Consider the following 20,000-nt stretch of genomic DNA (forward strand, 5'->3'; position numbering starts at 1 on the left):
AGAAGAGAGTTCAGATACAAGGTAGATAATTGGTAGATAGAGAAAGAGAGAGATGGTGACAGGGGGGAGTAAAAAAGAGGGGCATTTAAACAGTAGATACGGTATAGTCTGTATCTAAAGATGGATAATCTGTCTCCTCTTCTCTGAAGCCAAATCCTCGTGGATATGAGGGGCTGCCATCCTGTAATTTTAGAGCCAGATTCTGTGCAGTAGTGATTGGACAGTGGAGCGCGATATCCAAAGTCCCGTCCACACCCCTGCCCGACCAATCACGAGTCAATCCCAGCTGTCAATCATGATGTTTCAGCTCGTTATTATAGTATCAAATAACTAATAAAAACCAAACTGATCATAAAAATTAACAATTTTAGGAACAATTCTTTAAATTGAAATCACACATAAAGTGACAAAAAACAATCACTTTTTTAATGTGTTTATTTATTCAAACTCTTTTAACATTAACCAATATTAATACTGATCTTGTTCTCATGTCTTACCGATGACTTCTTGTTGCAGCTCGACCCACAGACCCGCGTGCAGCAGATGATACGGCAGCTCCTGGAGCTTCCTGACGTTGGCCAATCCTGGAGCAAACCACAGCGGCTGGGGCGGGACCTGTGACCCCATTCAGCCAATCAAAACACATGTATGAACAGACAGGTAAACTTCCACAGTAAGACTACACTAATATCTGTAGCAGAAGTATGTCACGTCCTGGGTTTTATTTTATTTATCCGGTTCTGACTCTTTGATCCTTTATCTGACTGAGGTTTGTGCAAGCTAGAACCTACGGCCCCGACCATGGCTCGAAATTTCAGCAGCTTAAAGCTAGGTTAATGGTCGCCACGGTGTTCCCGGCGCATAGTGCAGTGAGTTAGAAAATGACATCCAGTGCGAAGGCTTCGCAAGTTGCCTTTGGGCAGTGGTTGTGCACCTCTGAATATTTTCTAACTAATCGTGCGCTGCACTTTCAGTTTCAACGTGGTTCGCCTGTACAAATATCTAAAGATATGATTCTTCGTGTGCAGACCACAGAGAGTCAAACTTCCTTAATCAGGGATGCACCTAATCCAAGATTCGGCTTCGGATTCTGCCGAATATTGGGCTTTTTGACGTGGTTCAGTTTCTGCCAAACGTTAGAACCACCGAACCGAACCCTAAGCTTGCACTAGGCGTGCTACGCTGGTCGCCATAATGACGGCGCCGTTGATTACAGGAAGGTGTTTACGTAGGCGGAGCGTTCAATGCATTAGGCTGTGAGAAAGTGGACATGGAACTGGTGAGCAGAAAAAGTTGTTGTTTGGCAGTACTTTCAGTCAAAAGAAGGCCATTCAAGTCCAGCTACATGTTCAATTTGCAATGCTGATTGGTCTGGTGGTGGTGAGGACCCTAAACTATACACAACATGGCCGCTGTTACAATATCTGGTCTGAAACATCTGAAAGAATACGAGTTGTGCACGAAGGAATCTACAGACAGCAGCCAGAATGCAGCAACTTCAGGTACGGCAAAGGAAGGACAGTCCCTGTTTACTTCATTCATGTGTTTACTGGGTTCATGGACTGAGGATGGGAGGAGGAGTCAGCACAATCTGAACCAGTGGATTCAGGATTCGGCCCAAACACCAAAAATCTGGATTCGGTGCATCCCTACTTTAAATAGGTTGTCAAAAAGAGAGAAACCACACAGGGAAAAGAAGAAGCATTTTGCTGGAGAGTGTAGAGAAACATGAGAGATCAGAGCGCTTTGTCAACGGCATCGTTTGTAACATTGACAGTCTGACTCATTGATTGTTTATCTGACGGAGGCTTGTGACAGTTAGTATCTGTGGCCCCGACCATGGCTCTGAAGTGTTTATCTGACGGAAGTTTGTGACAGTTAGCATCTGTGGCCCCAACCATGGCTCTGAAGTGTTTATCTAAGGGAGGCTTGTGACAGTTAGCATCTGTGGCCCGACCATGGCTCTGACATGTTTATCTGACGGAGGTTTGTGACAGTTAGTATCTGTGGCCCGACCATGGCTCTGACATGTTTATCTGACGGAGGCTTGTGACAGTTAGTATCTGTGGCCCTGACCATGGCGCTGATGTGTTTATCTAACGGAGGTTTGTGACAGTTAGCATCTGTGGCCCCAACCATGGCTCTGATGTGTTTATCTGACGGAGGCTTGTGACAGTTAGTATCTGTGGCCCTGACCATGGCGCTGATGTGTTTATCTAACGGAGGCTTGTGACAGTTAGTATCTGTGGCCCTGACCATGGCGCTGATGTGTTTATCTAACGGAGGTTTGTGACAGTTAGCATCTGTGGCCCCAACCATGGCTCTGATGTGTTTATCTGACGGAGGTTTGTGACAGTTAGTACCTGTGGCCCCGACCATGGCTCTGATGTGTTTATCTGACAGAGGTTTGTGACAGTTAGTACCTGTGGCCCCGACCATGGCTCTGATGTGTTTATCTGACGGAGGTTTGTGACAGTTAGTACCTGTGGTCCCGACCATGGCTCTGACGTGTTTATCTGACGGAGGCTTGTGACAGTAACTATCTGTGGCCCCGATGTGTTTATCTGACGGAAGTTTGTGACAGTTAGCATCTGCGGCCCTGACCATGGCTCTGACAATGGAGTAGCTGATTCCTGCCCTTCTGTCAGTTTTATAATAAAAAAGTAAGTACCTTTCTGTCAGCAAGGAGCAGCGTCAGGCCCGGCAGAGCCACAGGCTTTAGTTTCCCTGACCACTGACCCAGGAAGTACTCGGCCAGGATCCTGAGGCTCCGCCCCCGGCGCTCTGATGTCAGATACCGAGCTGAAACCGCCTCGGACAGACGCCTGCAACCACACACATTTCACTCAGACATTTCACCAGCGATGGAAGAAGTTTTCAGATCCGGCATTGGAAATGTTACTTAACCCTCTGAGGTCTGAGGGCATTTTCACATATCTTCTTAAAATTTACATTTTTAGAGTATTTCCATAAAACTGATCCCTGTGTGTTTCATATCAAAATTTTCGGAACAAACTCAGCTTTCCGTACAGTCACGCTCAACTCTGTCCCAGAGCAACGCGTGTATGTGTGTGTGTACGTGCGTGCGTGTATCTGTGTGTGTGTGTGTGTGTGTGTGTGTGTGTGTATCTGTGTGTGTGTGTGTGTGTGTCTGTATGTCTGTATGTGTATGTGTGTGTGTGTGTGTGTGTTGCTGCGTGTATCTGTGTGTGTGTGTGTGTGTCTGTATGTCTGTGTGTGTGTGTGTGTGTGCGTGCGTGTATCTGTGTGTGTGTGTGTGTGTGTCTGTATGTCTGTGTGTGTGTGTGTGTGTGTGTGTGTGTGTGTGTCTGTATATCTGTCTGTGTGTGTGTGTGTGTGTGTGTGTGTGTGTGTGTGTGTGTGTGTGTGTGTGTGTGTGTGTAAAAGCACAAGTACCTCAACATTTGGACTGGAGTAAATGTAACTTAGTTACATTCCCCTGCAGCCAAAGCACATTTGTACCTTTTGACCTGTGTGTTCATTTATCTGATTTAGTTTCCGTTTTTTGTTCCTCACCGGCTTTTGAAGGCGATGGCTGCTACCCCGTCTGTCCAGCGTTCCTCCAGCAGATCCTCGAGGTCCCACCTGAGCCGCGCCCAGAGGAGGGGGGGCAGCCGGATCAGCGAGGGCGTTGGAGGGAGGGAGTCCCTGTAAACCTCACTGATGATGTCATCGTCCAGGGACGTGACGTCACGCAGTTCAGCCTCCAGCAGACCTTCCCTAAAAAAGTCAGTTACATTTTTTAACCCGCATTTGCATTCAGATTTTTTTACAGTATTATACAATATTAAAGGGTCATTTATTAATTTTTTTAGAATCCACTAAAACTTCTGTTGTTGCCACTGACAGACTCAGATTATTATTCTAAGTGTCTGACAATAATCAGGACTTTTAGCGTGTATAGAGCCAGCATATCTCCACCAGACTCCATATAAGTAATCAGGACTTTTAGCGTGTATAGAGCCAGCATATCTCCACCAGACTCCATGTAAATAATCAGGACTTTTAGCGTGTATAGAGCCAGCATATCTCCACCAGACTCCATGTAAATAATCAGGACTTTTAGTGTGTATAGAGCCAGCATATCTCCACCAGACTCCATGTAAATAATCAGGACTTTTAGCGTGTATAGAGCCAGCATATCTCCACCAGACTCCATGTAAATAATCAGGACTTTTAGCGTGTATAGAGCCAGCATATCTCCACCAGACTCCATGTAAATAATCAGGACTTTTAGCGTGTATAGAGCCAGCATATCTCCACCAGACTCCATGTAAATAATCAGGACTTTTAGCGTGTATAGAGCCAGCATATCTCCACCAGACTCCATGTAAATAATCAGGACTTTTCGCGTGTATAGAGCCAGCCTATCTCCACCAGACTCCATGTAAATAATCAGGACTTTTAGCGTGTATAGAGCCAGCATATTTCCACATGTAAATGGGTGAATTAAGGGTTTATTTCAACCAAACCAGAGTGGTGATTGTTGGAACAGTGGAAAGATGAACCAAGACGGCTTTTGGTAGTTTTATTTAGTTTGTGTCCACTTTGAATGAAGTGTATTTAACGATGATAAAAGTCCTGATTATTTACATGGAGTCTGGTGTAGTTTGGTGATGGTGATTTCGGGGCTGTTTTATGTTAAACTAAAAGGATCTTACTCTTTAACTAAAAGGTCTATCTCTGTAGGGATCCATCCCATAATGTTGTCAGACACTTAGAATAATAACCTGAGTTTGTCGTTACGGGACAGTCTCCGTACCTCGCCAAAGCGATGTATCCTAAAGCCCCGCCCACCAGCTCCTTCCCGTGTTTCTCCTCCAGCGTCAGGAAGATCTGTGACATCATTTCCTGCGTGCTGGCGCCCAGGCGTGTCTCTGTGAGCGGCGTGAAGGACGCCCAGCGTTTGGCGGCCGACAGGATCAGCCGGAGGTGAAGAGGAGAGCCCGTGGACTCGAAGCACTGCAGCGCGGCGGCGCTCTGCTCGGCGGTCAGCGTTCGCTGCGACGCTCGCAGGTACGAGTCCATGATCTGCTTCCCTTCGTCTCCGGACAGACGCTCCACCTCGAAGAAACTCTCCATCATCTCACAACGTGAAAGAGACACAAACACACACACACACACACACACACAGGGACAAACACACACACACAGGGACACACACACACACACATAGAGAGACATGAGCAGGTTAACACAAACACACACACAGGGACAAACACACACACACAGGGACAAACACACACACACAGGGACAAACACACACACACACACACACATAGAGAGACATGAGCAGGTTAACACAAACACACACACACAGGGACAAACACACACACACAGGGACAAACACACACACACAGGGACAAACACACACACACAGGGACAAACACACACACACACACACACATAGAGAGACATGAGCAGGTTAACACAAACACACACACACACACAGGGACAAACACACACACACACACACACAGGGACAAACACACACACACAGGGACACACACACACACACAGAGAGACATGAGCAGGTTAACACAAACACACACACACACACAGGGACAAACACACACACACACACAGGGACAAACACACACACACACACACAGGGACACACACACACAGGGACACACACATATAGAGAGACATGAGCAGGTTAACACAAACACACACACACACACAGGGACAAACACACACACACACACAAGGGACAAACACACACAGGGACACACACACACACACATAGAGACATGAGCAGGTTAACACAAACACACACACACACACCAGGGACAAACACACACACACACACAGGGACAAACACACACACACAGGGACACACACACACACATAGAGACATGAGCAGGTTAACACAAACACACACACACACAGGGACAAACACACACACACACACACAGGGACAAACACACACACACACACACACAGTGACACACACACAGGGACAAACACACACACACACACACACACACACACAGGGACACACACACACACACAGGGACACACACACATAGAGAGACATGAGCAGGTTAACACAAACACACACACACACACAGGGACAAACACACACACACACACAGGGACAAACACACACACAGGGACACACACACACACACATAGAGAGACATGAGCAGGTTAACACAAACACACACACACAGGGACAAACACACACACACACACACACAGGGACAAACACACACAAACACACACACACACACACACAGGGACAAACACAAACAAACACACAGGGACAAACACACACACACAGTGTGACACACACACACACACACACACACACACAGGGACAAACACACACACACACACACAGACAGACACACACACACACAAAAACCCACACACACAGACACACACACATACACACACATACAAACCCACACAGACACACACACACACACACACAAACACACACAGGGACAAACACACACACATACACACACATACAAACCCACACAGACACACACACACACACATACAAACCCACACACACACACACACACACACACACACACACACACACACACACACAGAGACACATTTTTTTCAATATTTTTGTCACATTTTTAAAAGGTTTTTGTCTCTTTTATATGTTTTCTCTCTGATAAAACAACCATTAACTCCTGAGGTATATTAACATCCTACTTTATTCTGATCATTCTATAACTTGTATTTAGGCCATATCTGAACTATCTATGTGTAGCTAGAAGTGATGAACTTTAGCCTACTTTCAGAAGACACATCTGGAAAAGTGTTATCAATGGGGCCCTCCAGGACAGAGCCAGTTGGCATGAAGCCATTGGTCAGTTATCGATCCCACCCCAATTCATGGAATATACACATGTGGTCCACACACAAAGAACTTTAGAGAGACTTTAGAGAATCTGAGAAGCTGTCCTCTCCGAGCTCTGCAGGGCTTGTAATTTGATGCTGAATTCTTGAATGTGAATAAACCTTTATAATCAAGAAACAGTGTCGGCAGATTCCTCTCTACACAGCAACGCATCATCGATACTAATTAAACAACACTCCACCCGTAGATATATACACATATATCTATGAACTCCACCAACCAAATTCTTCAACCTGAGCCGCACGTTGGCGAACGCCTCGCTGTCGGTATCCATGGAGACCACCAGGTGCACGTTGGGCGGCAGGACGGCGGGCAGCCAGCGGAGCCTGTGAGCGTGATGGCGGTCGGACAGCTGATCCACGGCGTCCAGCACCACGAGCAGAGGGTTCCCCCGCCGGGACACCTCCAACAGGACGTCCCGCAAACAGCCGGGCAGCGTGGCGGCGCCAGGGGGCGGAGCCAAACCTGCCAGTTTACACACAATGTACTTTACATTTAAAAATCACAGAAAGGGATGAAATCGGAAAGAGACCAGACTCCATGTAAATAATCAGGACTTTTAGCATGTATAGAGCCAGCATATCTCCACCAGACTCCATGTAAATAATCAGGACTTTTAGCGTGTATGGAGCCAGCATATCTCCACCAGACTCCATGTAAATAATCAGGACTTTTAGCGTGTATAGAGCCAGCATATCTCCACATGTAAATGGGTGAATTAAGGGTTTATTTCAACCAAACCAGAGTGGTGATTGTTGGAACAGTGGAAAGATGAACCAAGACGGCTTTTGGTAGTTTTATTTAGTTTCTGTCGACTTTGAATGAAGTGTGTTTTACGATGATAAAAGTCCTGATTATTTACATGGAGTCTGGTGGAGATATGCTGGCTCTATACACACTAAAAGTCCTGATTATTTACATGGAGTCTGGTGGAGATATGCTGGCTCTATACACGCTAAAAGTCCTGATTATTTACATGGAGTCTGGTGGAGATATGCTGGCTCTATACACACTAAAAGTCCTGTTTATTTACATGGAGTCTGGTGGAGATATGCTGGCTCTATAAATACTAAAAGTCCTGTTTATTTACATGGAGTCTGGTGGAGTTTGGTGATGGTGATTTCGGGGCTGTTTCATGTTAAACTAAAAGGATCTTACTCTTTAACTAAAAGGTCTATCTCTGTAGGGATCCATCCCATAATGTGTATATATATATATATATATATTTGTATAAAGTGTAAAAGAGGGCGGGGCCATACCAGCGGCCTGACAGATGTGGAGGCAGATGCTGCGGAGAACGTGGTGGATGTCTGGTCTGTGAGGATGGCGCGCCGCCAGCAGCCGGATCACCACGGCGGCGCCGGCGCCCAGGACGCCACGCAGCTCGGCCGCCAGTCGGCACAGCAGCGCCGTCTTCCCCGCGCCGGGCGCACCGTGCACCACCAGGGGACCGTGCTGCACGTTGGTGGACTCCCACATGGCACAGCACAGTTTACCCAGAAGCCCCTCTCTGCTGCAGAGATTACCCAGAAGCCCCCCCGGCTCAACTGTGCAATGACCTTAGTTTAAAAAACACACAACGAATTCTAAATGATTCAACCCATCCTCTTCATCAGAATTTTTTAAGAAGCAACAGGTCAAGTGGCAGACTTGACCTGAAGTCAAATATATTTGACTTTTTTCCCTAAAAATATTACATTTTTTTCATTGAAATATATTTGACTTTTTTCCCTAAAAATATTTAAAAATTTTCCTTCAAATATATTTGACTTTTTTCCCTAAAAATATTTAAAAAAAATTCCTTTAAATATATTTGACTTTTTTCCCTAAAAATATAAAAATATTTTCCTTCAAATATATTTGACTTTTTTCCCTAAAAATATTAAAAAAAATTCCTTTAAATATATTTGACTTTTTTCCCTAAAAATATAAAAATATTTTCCTTCAAATATATTTGACTTTTTTCCCTAAAAATATTAAAAGAAATTCCTTTAAATATATTTGACTTTTTTCCCTAAAAATATAAAAATATTTTCCTTCAAATATATTTGACTTTTTTCCCTAAAAATATTTAAAAAAATTCCTTTAAATATATTTGACTTTTTTCCCTAAAAATATAAAAATATTTTCCTTCAAATATATTTGACTTTTTTCCCTAAAAATATTAAAAGAAATTCCTTTAAATATATTTGACTTTTTTCCCTAAAAATATAAAAAAAAATTCCTTTAAATATATTTGACTTTTTTCCCTAAAAATATAAAAATATTTTCCTTCACCGGCGCCGGGCGGGTGTGGGGATACTAACAAGCCCCGGCTGAGCGCCGCTGCGTTGGAGTTTACCCCGGTGGACGAGAGGATTCGCCTCCCTACGCCTGCGGGTTGTGGGGAAAACTCTGACTGTTGTTTGTGCATATGCACCAAACAGGAGTTCCGAGTGCGCCTTCTTGGAGACCTTGAGTGGAGTCCTGCATGGGGCGCCAGTGGGGGAATCCATTGTTCTGCTGGGGGACTTCAACGTGCATTCGGGCAATGATGGAGACACCTGGAAGGCGTGATTGGGAGGAACGGCCTCCCTGATCTAAACCAGAGTGGTTGTTTGTTGTTGGACTTCTGTGCTAGTCATGGATTGTCTATAACGAACACCATGTCGAACTATAGGGATGCTCATAAGTGTACCTGGTACCAGAGCACCCTAGGCCGAAGGTCAATGATCGATTTTATAATCGTTTCATCTGATCTGAGGCCGTATGTTTGAACACTTCGGGTGAAGAGAGAGGGCAGAGCTGTCAACCGATCACCATCTGGTGGTGAGTTGGGTCAGGGGTGGGGAAGACTCTGGACAGACCTGGTAAGCCCAAACGTGTAGTGCGGGTAAATTGGGAACGTCTGGAGGAGGCCCCTGTCCAACGGACTTTCAACTCGCACCTCCAGCGGGCACTTCGTGCATCCCTGTGGAGGCTGGGGGCATTGAACCAGAGTGGACAATGTTCAAAGTTTCCATTGCTGAAGCTGGGGAGCAGCTGTGGTCTTAGGGTCTTAGGTGCCTCAAGGGGTAACCCACGAACACCGTGGTGGACACCGGTGGTCAGGGGAAGCCGTCCGACTGAAGAAGGAGTCTTTCCGGGATATGTTATCCCAGAGGACTCCGGAGGCAGTTGCAGGGTACCGAAGGGCCCGAAGGGCTGCAGCCTCTGCCGTGAAAGAGGCAAAGCAGTGGGTGTGGGAGAAGTTTGGAAGACATGGAGAAGGACTTTGGGTCGGCACCAAAGTGCTTCTGGAAAACTGTTCGCCACCTCAGGAGGGGAGCGGGGAACCATCCAAGCTGTGTACAGTAAGGATGGGACGCTGTTGACCTCAACTGAGGTAAGGTAAAGTGGGGCGGTGGAAGGAGCACTTTGAGGAACTCCTGAATCCGACTAATACGCCTCTATGTTAGAGGCAGAGCTGGAGGATGACGGGGATTGTCGTCGATTTCCCGGGCGGGAAGTCACTGATGTAGTCAAACAACTCCACAGTGGCAAAGCCTCGAGGATTGATGAGATCCGTCCAGAAATGCTCAAGGCTCTGGGTGTGGAGGGGCTGTCCTGGTTGACCGCGTCTCTTCAACATTGCGTGGAAGTCTGGAACAGTGCCAAAGGAGTGGCAGACTGGGGTGGTGGTTCCCCTTTTAAAAAAGGGGACCAGGAGTGTGTGTGCCAATTACAGGGGTTATCACACTTCTCAGCCTCCCTGGTAAAGTCTACTCCAAGGTGCTGGAAAGGAGGGTTCGGCCAATAGTCGAACCTCAGGTTGAGGAGGAACAATGGGATTCCGTCCTGGTCGTGGAACAACGGACCAGCTCTTCACTCTCAAGGATCCTGGAGGGGCCTGGGAGTATGCCTACCGGTCTACATGTGTTTTGTGGATTTGGAGAAGTATGACCGGGTCCCCGGGGGAACTGTGGGAGGTGCTGCGGAGGTATGGGGTGAAGGGGTCTCTACTCAGGGCCATCCAATCTCTGTACGACCAAAGTGAGAGCTGTTCCGGGTTCTCAGCAGTAAGTTGGACTCGTTTCAGGTGAGGGTTGGCCTCCGCCAGGGCTGCGCTTTGTCACCAATCCTGTTTGTAATATTTATGGACAGGATATCGAGGCGTAGTCGGGGTGGGGAGGGGTTGCGGTTCGGTGGGCTGGGGATCTCACCGCTGCTTTTGCAGATGATGTGGTCCTGATGGCATCATTGGTCTGCGACCTTCAGCACTCACTGGATCGGTGCCGCCGACCAGTGTGAAGCGGTTGGGATGAGGATCAGCACCTCGAATCGGAGGCCATGGTTCTCAGCAGGAAACCGATGGAATGCCTTCTCCGGGTAGGGAATGAGTCCCTTCCCCCAAGTGAAGGAGTTCAAGTACCTTGGGGTTTTGTTCGCCAGTGAGGGGACAATGGAGCCGGGAGATTGGTCGGAGAATCGGTAGGCGAGTGCGGTATTACATTCCATCTATCGCACCGTTGTGACGAAAGAGAGCTGAGCCAGAAGGCAAAGCTCCGATCTACCGGTCAGTTTTCGTTCCTACCCTCACCTATGGTCATGAAGGCTGGGTCATGACCGGAAGAACGAGATCCAGGGTGCAAGCGGCGAAATGGGTTTCCTCAGGAGGGTGGCTGGCGTCTCCCTTAGAGATAGGGTGAGAAGCTCAGTCATCCGTGAGGAGCTCGGAGTAGAAGCCACTGCTCCCTGCGTCGAAAAGGAGCCAGTTGAGGTGGTTCGGGCATCTGGTGAGGATGCCCCTGGGGGCCTCCCTAGGGAGGTGTTCCAGGCACGTCCAGCTGGGAGGAGGCCTCGGGGAAGACCCAGGACTAGGTGGAGGGATTATATCTCCAACCTGGCCTGGGAACGCCTCGGGATCCCCCAGTCGGAGCTGGTTAATGTTGCTCGGGAAAGGGAAGTTTGGGGTCCCCTGCTGGAGCTGCTCCCCCCGCGACCCGACACCGGATAAGCGGACGAAGATGGATGGATGGATGGATGGATGGATGGATGGATGGATGGATGGATATATTTGACTTTTTTCCCTAAAAATATAAAAATATTTTCCTTCAAATATATTTGACTTTTTTCCCTAAAAATATTAAAAAAAATTCCTTTAAATATATTTGACTTTTTTCCCTAAAAATAAAAATATATTTCCTTCAAATATATTTGACTTTTTTCCCTAAAAATATAAAAAAAAATTCCTTTAAATATATTTGACTTTTTTCCCTAAAAATATAAAAATATTTTCCTTCAAATATATTTGACTTTTTTCCCTAAAAATATTTTAGAAAATTCCTTTAAATATATTTGACTTTTTTCCCTAAAAATATAAAAATATTTTCCTTCAAATATATTTGACTTTTTTCCCTAAAAATATTTTTAAAAATTCCTTTAAATATATTTGACTTTTTTCCCTAAAAATATAAAAAAAAATTCCTTTAAATATATTTGACTTTTTTCCCTAAAAAGATAAAAAAAAATTTCTTCAAATTTATTTGACTTTTTCCCTAAAAATATTTAAAAAAAATTTCCTTTAAATATATTTATCCTTTTTACCATGGTGGCAGTATTATGAATAATTGGAGCTCAGACGCAATTTTGTAATTTTCTCAATTTCTGATCCTCGGAATAAAAAACAGTTTAAAGATCCAATTTTTTAATTTGTCAAGGTGAAAAAAATGAAAAATTTCCTACTTGTGGATAATTTACCTTGTCCTTGACCTCTGCCACATAGATTACCCAGAAGCCCCTCTCTGCCGCAGTGACCAAAGCACATCTCGCCGCAAACTTCTGCCCGCACGCCGTCTGAGATCTCCTTCTTTCCGTCTGCGATGCTTCCCCAGGTCTTCCCACGCTTGCCGTCCGTTGCCGCGGCGATCCCGGCCTTCATCTGCGAGACGAACTGCTGGCAGACGGCGTCCAGGTACGTGGCGTGCTCTCGCCGTTTGGGGTCCACGCCTCCCTTGCAGAGCTCCACGCTGTGCAGGTTGAGGCCGGGCGTCGGCGCGGCGAGAAGGCGGGACCGGAGGGCGGCGAGGAGGCGCTGAGCGTCCGCGTCCAGCACGCCGCCGGCGCTCAGGTCCAGGAACCGGGCGAAGCGTTTGGGACCGTCCCGAGCCCTCTGGCGGGGGATCTCTCGCACGAAGAGCAGAGCCGACCGGTCGCCGCCGTCCGCCAACAGACCGAGCTCCAACTCTCGCTCCAAGACTGGCGGCGAGAAGGAACACGAAGAAACTAAAATATTCAACTTTTTTTTTTTTTTTTAAATATGCAAATATTTTCCTAATTTGTTTTAAACTTTTTTCCCTAAAAAAATATATATATTTTTTTTTAATTCTCAAAACATTCGACTTTTTGTTTCACAATAGTTGATTTTTATAACTAAAAATATTCTGACTTTTTTTGCGCTACATTTTTATGTTTTGTTTCCAATATTTGACTTTTTTTCCCTAAAAACATTTAAAAAATCCCTAAAACTATTAAATTTTTCAACCTAAAAATATTTTAAAAATTCCCCTAAAAATATTACATTTTCTTTCCCCTAAAACTATAAAAAAAGAATTCCCTAAAAATATTTATTTATATTTTATCTTTTATATTATTTCTGTCCATACACACGAAGAAACACAGGCTCAGGTAGGTACAGGAAACCATTTCTAGCTAACATCTCCCAGTATATTACTGTTATGGAGTTATACAGGATTATACTGTAAACCGCAATGCATTCTGGGAGAATATAATAATATTACAGCACTATCTGTGAATTTTCCCTAAAAATATTAAATTTCCCCCTAAAAATATTTTAAAAATTTCCCTAAAACTATTAAAAAATTTAAAAAGAAATCTCTAAAAATATTAAAACAATTCCCCTAACAATATTCAATTTTCCCCCCTAAAAATATTCAATTTTCCCCCCTAAAAATATTTTATTTTTTCCCCCTAAAAATATTAAAACAATTCCCTTAAAAATATTCAATTTTCCCCCCTAAAAATATTAAAACAATTCCCCTAAAAATATTTTATTTTTTCCCCTAAAAATATTTTATTTTTTCCCCTAAAAATATTTTATTTTTTCCCCTAAAAATATTCAATGTTGCCCCTAAAAATATTTTAAAAATTTCCCTAAAACTATTAAATTTTTTTTTTTAATTCTCTAAAAATATTAAAACAATTCCCCTAAAAATATTCAAATGTTTCCCCTAAAAATATTTTATTTTTTCCCCTAAAAATATAAACATATTTGACTTTTTTATATTTTATATTTCATATGATTTCTGTCCGTATGTTTCCCTCTCTGACCTGATGTGAGGAGCGCTTGTTTCTGCTCGGCCGTGAGCTCCCCGGCGGCGGCGGCGTTGGCCGCGGTGCGTAGCAGCTGCAGCAGCGTCGTCTCCGTGTCCCGCCGCGGCTCGCTCTCCGGCCCGGGGTCGCCACACGCGATTGGCTGAAGCACGTAGGAGGGCGGGACCGCGTTGTCGTCTCGGAGGAACCAGCGAGTCAGCAGCGCGGCGCCGTCGCGGTTTTTGGAGAGTTTGGAGAGAAGAAGTTCAAACTGCTTCTCCGGGACGCGGCGAGGGAGACAGCGCTCGCCATACCGGTTCCCCAGCAGAGCCTTCGGAGCCCGGACACACACACAAACACACACACAGAAACACACACAGACACACACACAAACACACACACAGAAACACACACAGATACACACAGACACACACAGACACACACAGACACACAGACACACACAGACACACACACACACACACACACAGACACACACAGACACACACACACACACACAGACACAGACACACACACACAGACACACACACACACACACACACACAGACACACACACACAGACACACACACAGACACACAGACACACAGACACACACACACACACACAGACACACACACACACACACAACAACACAGACACACACAGACACACACACAGACACACACACACAGACACACACACAGACACACACAGACACACACACACACACACACAGACACAGACACACACAGACACACACACAGACACACACACACACACAGACACACACACACACAGACACACACAACACACACAGACACACACACACACACACACACAGACACACACACACACAAACAGACACACACAGACACACACAGACACACACACAGACACACACAGACACACACACACACACACAGACACACACAGACACACACACACACACACACACACACAGACACACACAGACACACACACACACACACACACACACAGACACACACACACACACACACACACAGAAACACACACAGACACACACAGACACACACACAGACACACAGACACAGACACACACACACACACAGACACACACACACACACAGACACACACACACAGACACACACACACACAGACACACACACAGACACACACAGACACACACACACACCGAAACAGACACACACAGACACAAACAGACACACACACACACACACACACAACACACACAGACACACACACAAACAGACACACAGACACACACACAGACACACACACACACACACACACACAGACACACACAGACACACACACAGACACACACACAAACACACACACAGACAACCAGACACACACACACACACACACACAACACGACACACACACACAGACACACATGCACACACAAACACACACACACAGAAACACACACACACACACAAGCACACACACAGACACACACACACACAGACACACAACAGACACACACACACAGACACACACACACACACACACACACACAACAGACACACAGACACACACACACACACACACACACACACACAACACACAACAGACACACACACGACACACACACACACAGACACACACAACACACAAACACACACAGACACACACACACAGACACACACATACACACACACACACATACAGACACACACACACAGACACACCACAAACACACACAGACACACACACACAAACACACACAGACACACAGCAGACACACACAGACACACAAACACAACACACAGACACCACACACACACACACACACACATGCAGACACACACACACACCACACACACACACACACTGCGTGCACACATTATGTCTTTTCTAATTTAAGCGTGGCCAACTACGTGCTGACCTCCTCGGCGGTGTTCTCATGATCTCACCTGTGTCAGACACCCCCACCACTAAGTGACTAGGAGTGTAGGTGAGAGTGTTGTAGAGAGACAACAGTAAGTGGTATGTAGGGCGAGTGGAGAGTGGTATGTAGAGAGACAGGTGAAGTGGTATGTAGAGACAGGTGAAGTGGTTGTGAACGTAGAGTGTTGTGGCCGTGAGAGTGTATGTAGGCAGCGTAGAGAGTGAGTATGTAAGAGGACCAGTGGTGGTATGTGGGAGACGGTGAGAGTGGTATGTAGAGGAACAACGTGAAGAGTGAGTATGTGGAGAGACATAGTGGGGTGGTATGTGAGAGGAGACAGAGTAGAGAGTGGTATGTAGAGGACAGTAGAGAGTGGTATGTAGAGGCAACGGTGTTTTTTTTTAAGTGAGTGTGAGAGGGGCTGGCAGTGAGAGGTGGTATGTAGAGACTGCTGGGTGGTATGTAGGAGCCAGCGTAGAGGTATGTGTGAGAGACACGTGAGAGTGGTATGTAGGCTGGTAGGTGAGTGAAGGACGGCGTGAGAGTGGTGTGTGGTGATGAGAGGTGGTATGGGTGGAGGGAGTGGTATGTAGAGACAACGGTGGGAGTGGTATGTGGAGACAATGTAGAGAGTGGTATGTAGGAGACAGGTGGGTGGTGTAGAGACGCGTAGTGGTATGTAGAGAGAAGTTTGGGTATGTAGAGGACGGTAGTGGTGTGAGGGGCGGGTAGAGGTGGTGTGTAGAGGACGGTGAGAGTGGGTATGTAGAGGGTGAGGTGGTTTGCGTGGGGTGGTTGTGAGGCTAGGTGGTGTGGGAAGGTGAGTGGTATGTGGACGTGGGAGTGAGTTATGAGACGTAGGGGGGTGGTATGTGGAGACAGTGGAGGTAGTTGTAGGACTGATGAGTGGTATGTGGGTGTTGTGGAGGAAGGTGGGGGTGGTATGTGGGACAGGTGGAGTGTGGGGTATGTGGAGACAGGGTGGGGAGTGGTGTGTGGAGGACAGGGCGTGGGGTTGTGTGGTGGTTGTGGGGGTGGGTGGTTGTGGGGTGGGTGGGGTGGGCAGTGGCCCTCCTCCTCCTCCTCCCCCTCCTCCTCCTCCTCCTCCTCCTCCTCCTCCTCCTCCTCCTCCTCCTCCTCTTCCTCCCCTCTCCCTTCCTCCCTCCCTCTCCCTCCTCTCCTCCTCCTCCTCCTCCTCCTCCTCTCTTCCTCCTCCTTCCTCCTCTCCTCCTCCTTCCTCCTCTCTCCCTCTCCTTTTTTTGTGTGTCATGGTGCTATTGATTGTGTATCTTATTCATGAGTTTTTTGTTTGTTTTTTGTGGTTGTTTTTGGGTTTGTGGTTGTTGTGTTGTGTTTTTGTCGTGAGTGTGGTGCCTTCTTCTGTTGTGTAGAGACAGAGTGGAAGTAGTATGTAGAGAGACAGCAGTAGAGAGTAGTATGTAGAGAGACAGCAGTAGAGAGTAGTATGTAGAGAGACAGCAGTAGAGAGTAGTATGTAGAGACACAACAGTAGAGAGTAGTATGTAGAGAGACAGCAGTAGAGAGTAGTATGTAGAGACACAACAGTAGAGAGTAAACTTAAGTTTACATTTAGAAACTGACCTCAAACACCAGCCCCAGACTACGGCAGAAAGCAAGGACTTCTGGGTAAGCTTTCTCCAGCAGAGCTTTCCTCTCGCTGCTCATATCTGAGACAGAGCAGCCACACGGTCAGATAGGATGCAACACGCTCAATGGTGTTTTAAGCCCCCAATGTCGACTTCAAGGCACCTAACCCTAACCTTAAAGGTCCCATGGCATGAAAATGTCACTTTATGAGGTTTTTTAACATTAATATGAGTTCCCCCAGCCAGCCTATGGTCCCTTAAGGTCTATATAAAAGAGACTTCAGATACAGTATTAGGGGACCACTAAGGTCTATATAAAAGAGACTTCAGATACAGTATTAGGGGACCACTAAGGTCTATATAAAAGAGACTTCAGATACAGTATTAGGGACCACTAAGGTCTATATAAAAGAGACTTCAGATACAGTATTAGGGGACCACTAAGGTCTATATAAAAGAGACTTCAGATACAGTATTAGGGACCACTAAGGCCTATATAAAAAGAGACTTCAGATACAGTATTAGGGGACCACTAAGGCCTATATAAAAGAGACTTCAGATACAGTATTAGGGGACCACTAAGGTCTATATAAAAGAGACTTCAGATACAGTATTAGGGGGACCACTAAGGTCTATATAAAAGAGACTTCAGATACAGTATTAGGGGACCACTAAGGTCTATATAAAAGAGACTTCAGATACAGTATTAGGGGACCACTAAGGTCTATATAAAAGAGACTTCAGATACAGTATTAGGGGACCACTAAGGCCTATATAAAAGAGACTTCAGATGAAGTATTAGGGGACCACTAAGGTCTATATAAAGAGACTTCAGATACAGTATTAGGGGCCACTAAGGTCTATATAAAAGAGACTTCAGATACAGTATTAGGGGACCACTAAGGTCTATATAAAAGAGACTTCAGATACAGTATTAGGGGACCACTAAGGTCTATATAAAAGAGACTTCAGATACAGTATTAGGGGACCACTAAGGTCTATATAAAAGAGACTTCAGATACAGTATTAGGGGACCACTAAGGTCTATATAAAAGAGACTTCAGATACAGTATTAGGGGACCACTAAGGTCTATATAAAAGCATCCAAAGAGCACCATGTCATGGGACCTTTAACCCTTTAGATTGGGAAAGCATTTCTTTTCATAACTCTATACATATATGTTTTATTTATTTTGGCAGGTGTGGAGGTGACCTTTTATTTAAAGTTGTATTCTCCCCTGTCCTTCCTGTCCAGTGGTTCTTTTAGCCTGCTTTTAATACCTGGCTTTCTTATATAACCAGACTCGGTTTTTTAAGGCGGTTTTTAAGTGTTTTATTCACACCCAGAGCCGGCCCGACCCATAAGCGAACTAAGCGTCTGCTTAGGGCCCCGGGGCTACCAGAGGGCCCCCCCAAGAGAGCTTGAAATGTCCCACAATAGAGCTCATAACAGAGCCGGTCTATTTAAAGATAGCGTTGCTGCTTAATAGGTCTCACATTAGTCTTTAAATGGTTATTTGTACATTATGAGTGCTTAAACTAATATTCACAATACGCAAGTTGGTGTTACAATGTGGAGAGTCCGCAAACCAAATCCTGCTTAGGGCCCCCAAAAGTCTAGGGCCGGCCCTGGTATCACACCAGTGGTCCCCTGGTGCCCGTGCCCGATGTTGGGGGCTTACAATACCAACCACCTTGCAACACAGATACTCAGGTAGGATGCAACAGAGAGAAACTCAGAGTTCAGACTTAATCCAAGAGATGATCAGCGTGCAACAGAAACATGACTGTAGAGAAATGTAACAAAAACATGTTAAATTTATTCATTTAATAGTTTCCATCTACCTGAATGATCTGTGCAGCTCTCTAATCTGGGTGAATATATGTATAATTCAATTCAGCTCAATTTTATGCATAGTATCAAATCATAAGAAGAGTTATCTCAGGACACTTTACAGATAGAGTAGGTCCAGGCCAGTGGTTTCCAACCTTTTTTGAGCCACGGCACATTTTTTACATTAAACACAAACCAAAAATGTTACAAAATGACACATAGTAGCCTGATAAGACCAGAATCTGCATTTTTCCTTTTTAAAAATGCATGAATCGATGTTGCAGGCTTACATCGATGATCTGGGCCCTGCTGCTTACATCCTGGCACCGCCACCAGGTGGCAGTACTTCTATTGTCTTAAATCAACGAGGTCATTACTGCGCTATACTGCCACCTACTGACACAGAATAGTATTTAATTTCTCTGCCAGGCATCACATTGTTAGGCACAGGTGCGCAACAACGGCA

General features: G+C 45.6%; 2 protein-coding genes across 2 annotated transcripts in view; one reads left to right on the top strand and one right to left on the bottom strand.

Annotated features, from left to right (window-relative positions):
• The window catches only part of LOC120565597 (zinc transporter 2-like), a gene marked incomplete in the record, with an annotated part of 356,424 nt that overhangs the window by 230,940 nt on the left and 105,484 nt on the right, over positions 1-20,000 (top strand).
• Positions 1-20,000, bottom strand: part of nwd1 (NACHT and WD repeat domain containing 1) — a 42,379-nt gene that overhangs the window by 20,146 nt on the left and 2,233 nt on the right. Inside the window, exons 2-12 of the mRNA XM_039811501.1 lie at positions 17,696-17,781; positions 14,216-14,528; positions 12,705-13,123; positions 10,777-10,795; positions 9,966-9,996; positions 8,105-8,420; positions 7,119-7,328; positions 4,784-5,097; positions 3,538-3,741; positions 2,672-2,825; positions 498-615 (exon numbers count right to left, since the gene is read on the bottom strand). Of these exons, the coding sequence (XP_039667435.1) occupies positions 498-615; positions 2,672-2,825; positions 3,538-3,741; positions 4,784-5,097; positions 7,119-7,328; positions 8,105-8,420; positions 9,966-9,996; positions 10,777-10,795; positions 12,705-13,123; positions 14,216-14,528; positions 17,696-17,781 (2,184 nt within the window). The remainder of the gene's footprint in view (positions 1-497; positions 616-2,671; positions 2,826-3,537; positions 3,742-4,783; positions 5,098-7,118; positions 7,329-8,104; positions 8,421-9,965; positions 9,997-10,776; positions 10,796-12,704; positions 13,124-14,215; positions 14,529-17,695; positions 17,782-20,000) is intronic.

Source organism: Perca fluviatilis, chromosome 9, assembly GCF_010015445.1.
Source record: "Perca fluviatilis chromosome 9, GENO_Pfluv_1.0, whole genome shotgun sequence".
Taxonomy (NCBI): Eukaryota; Metazoa; Chordata; class Actinopteri; order Perciformes; family Percidae; genus Perca; species Perca fluviatilis.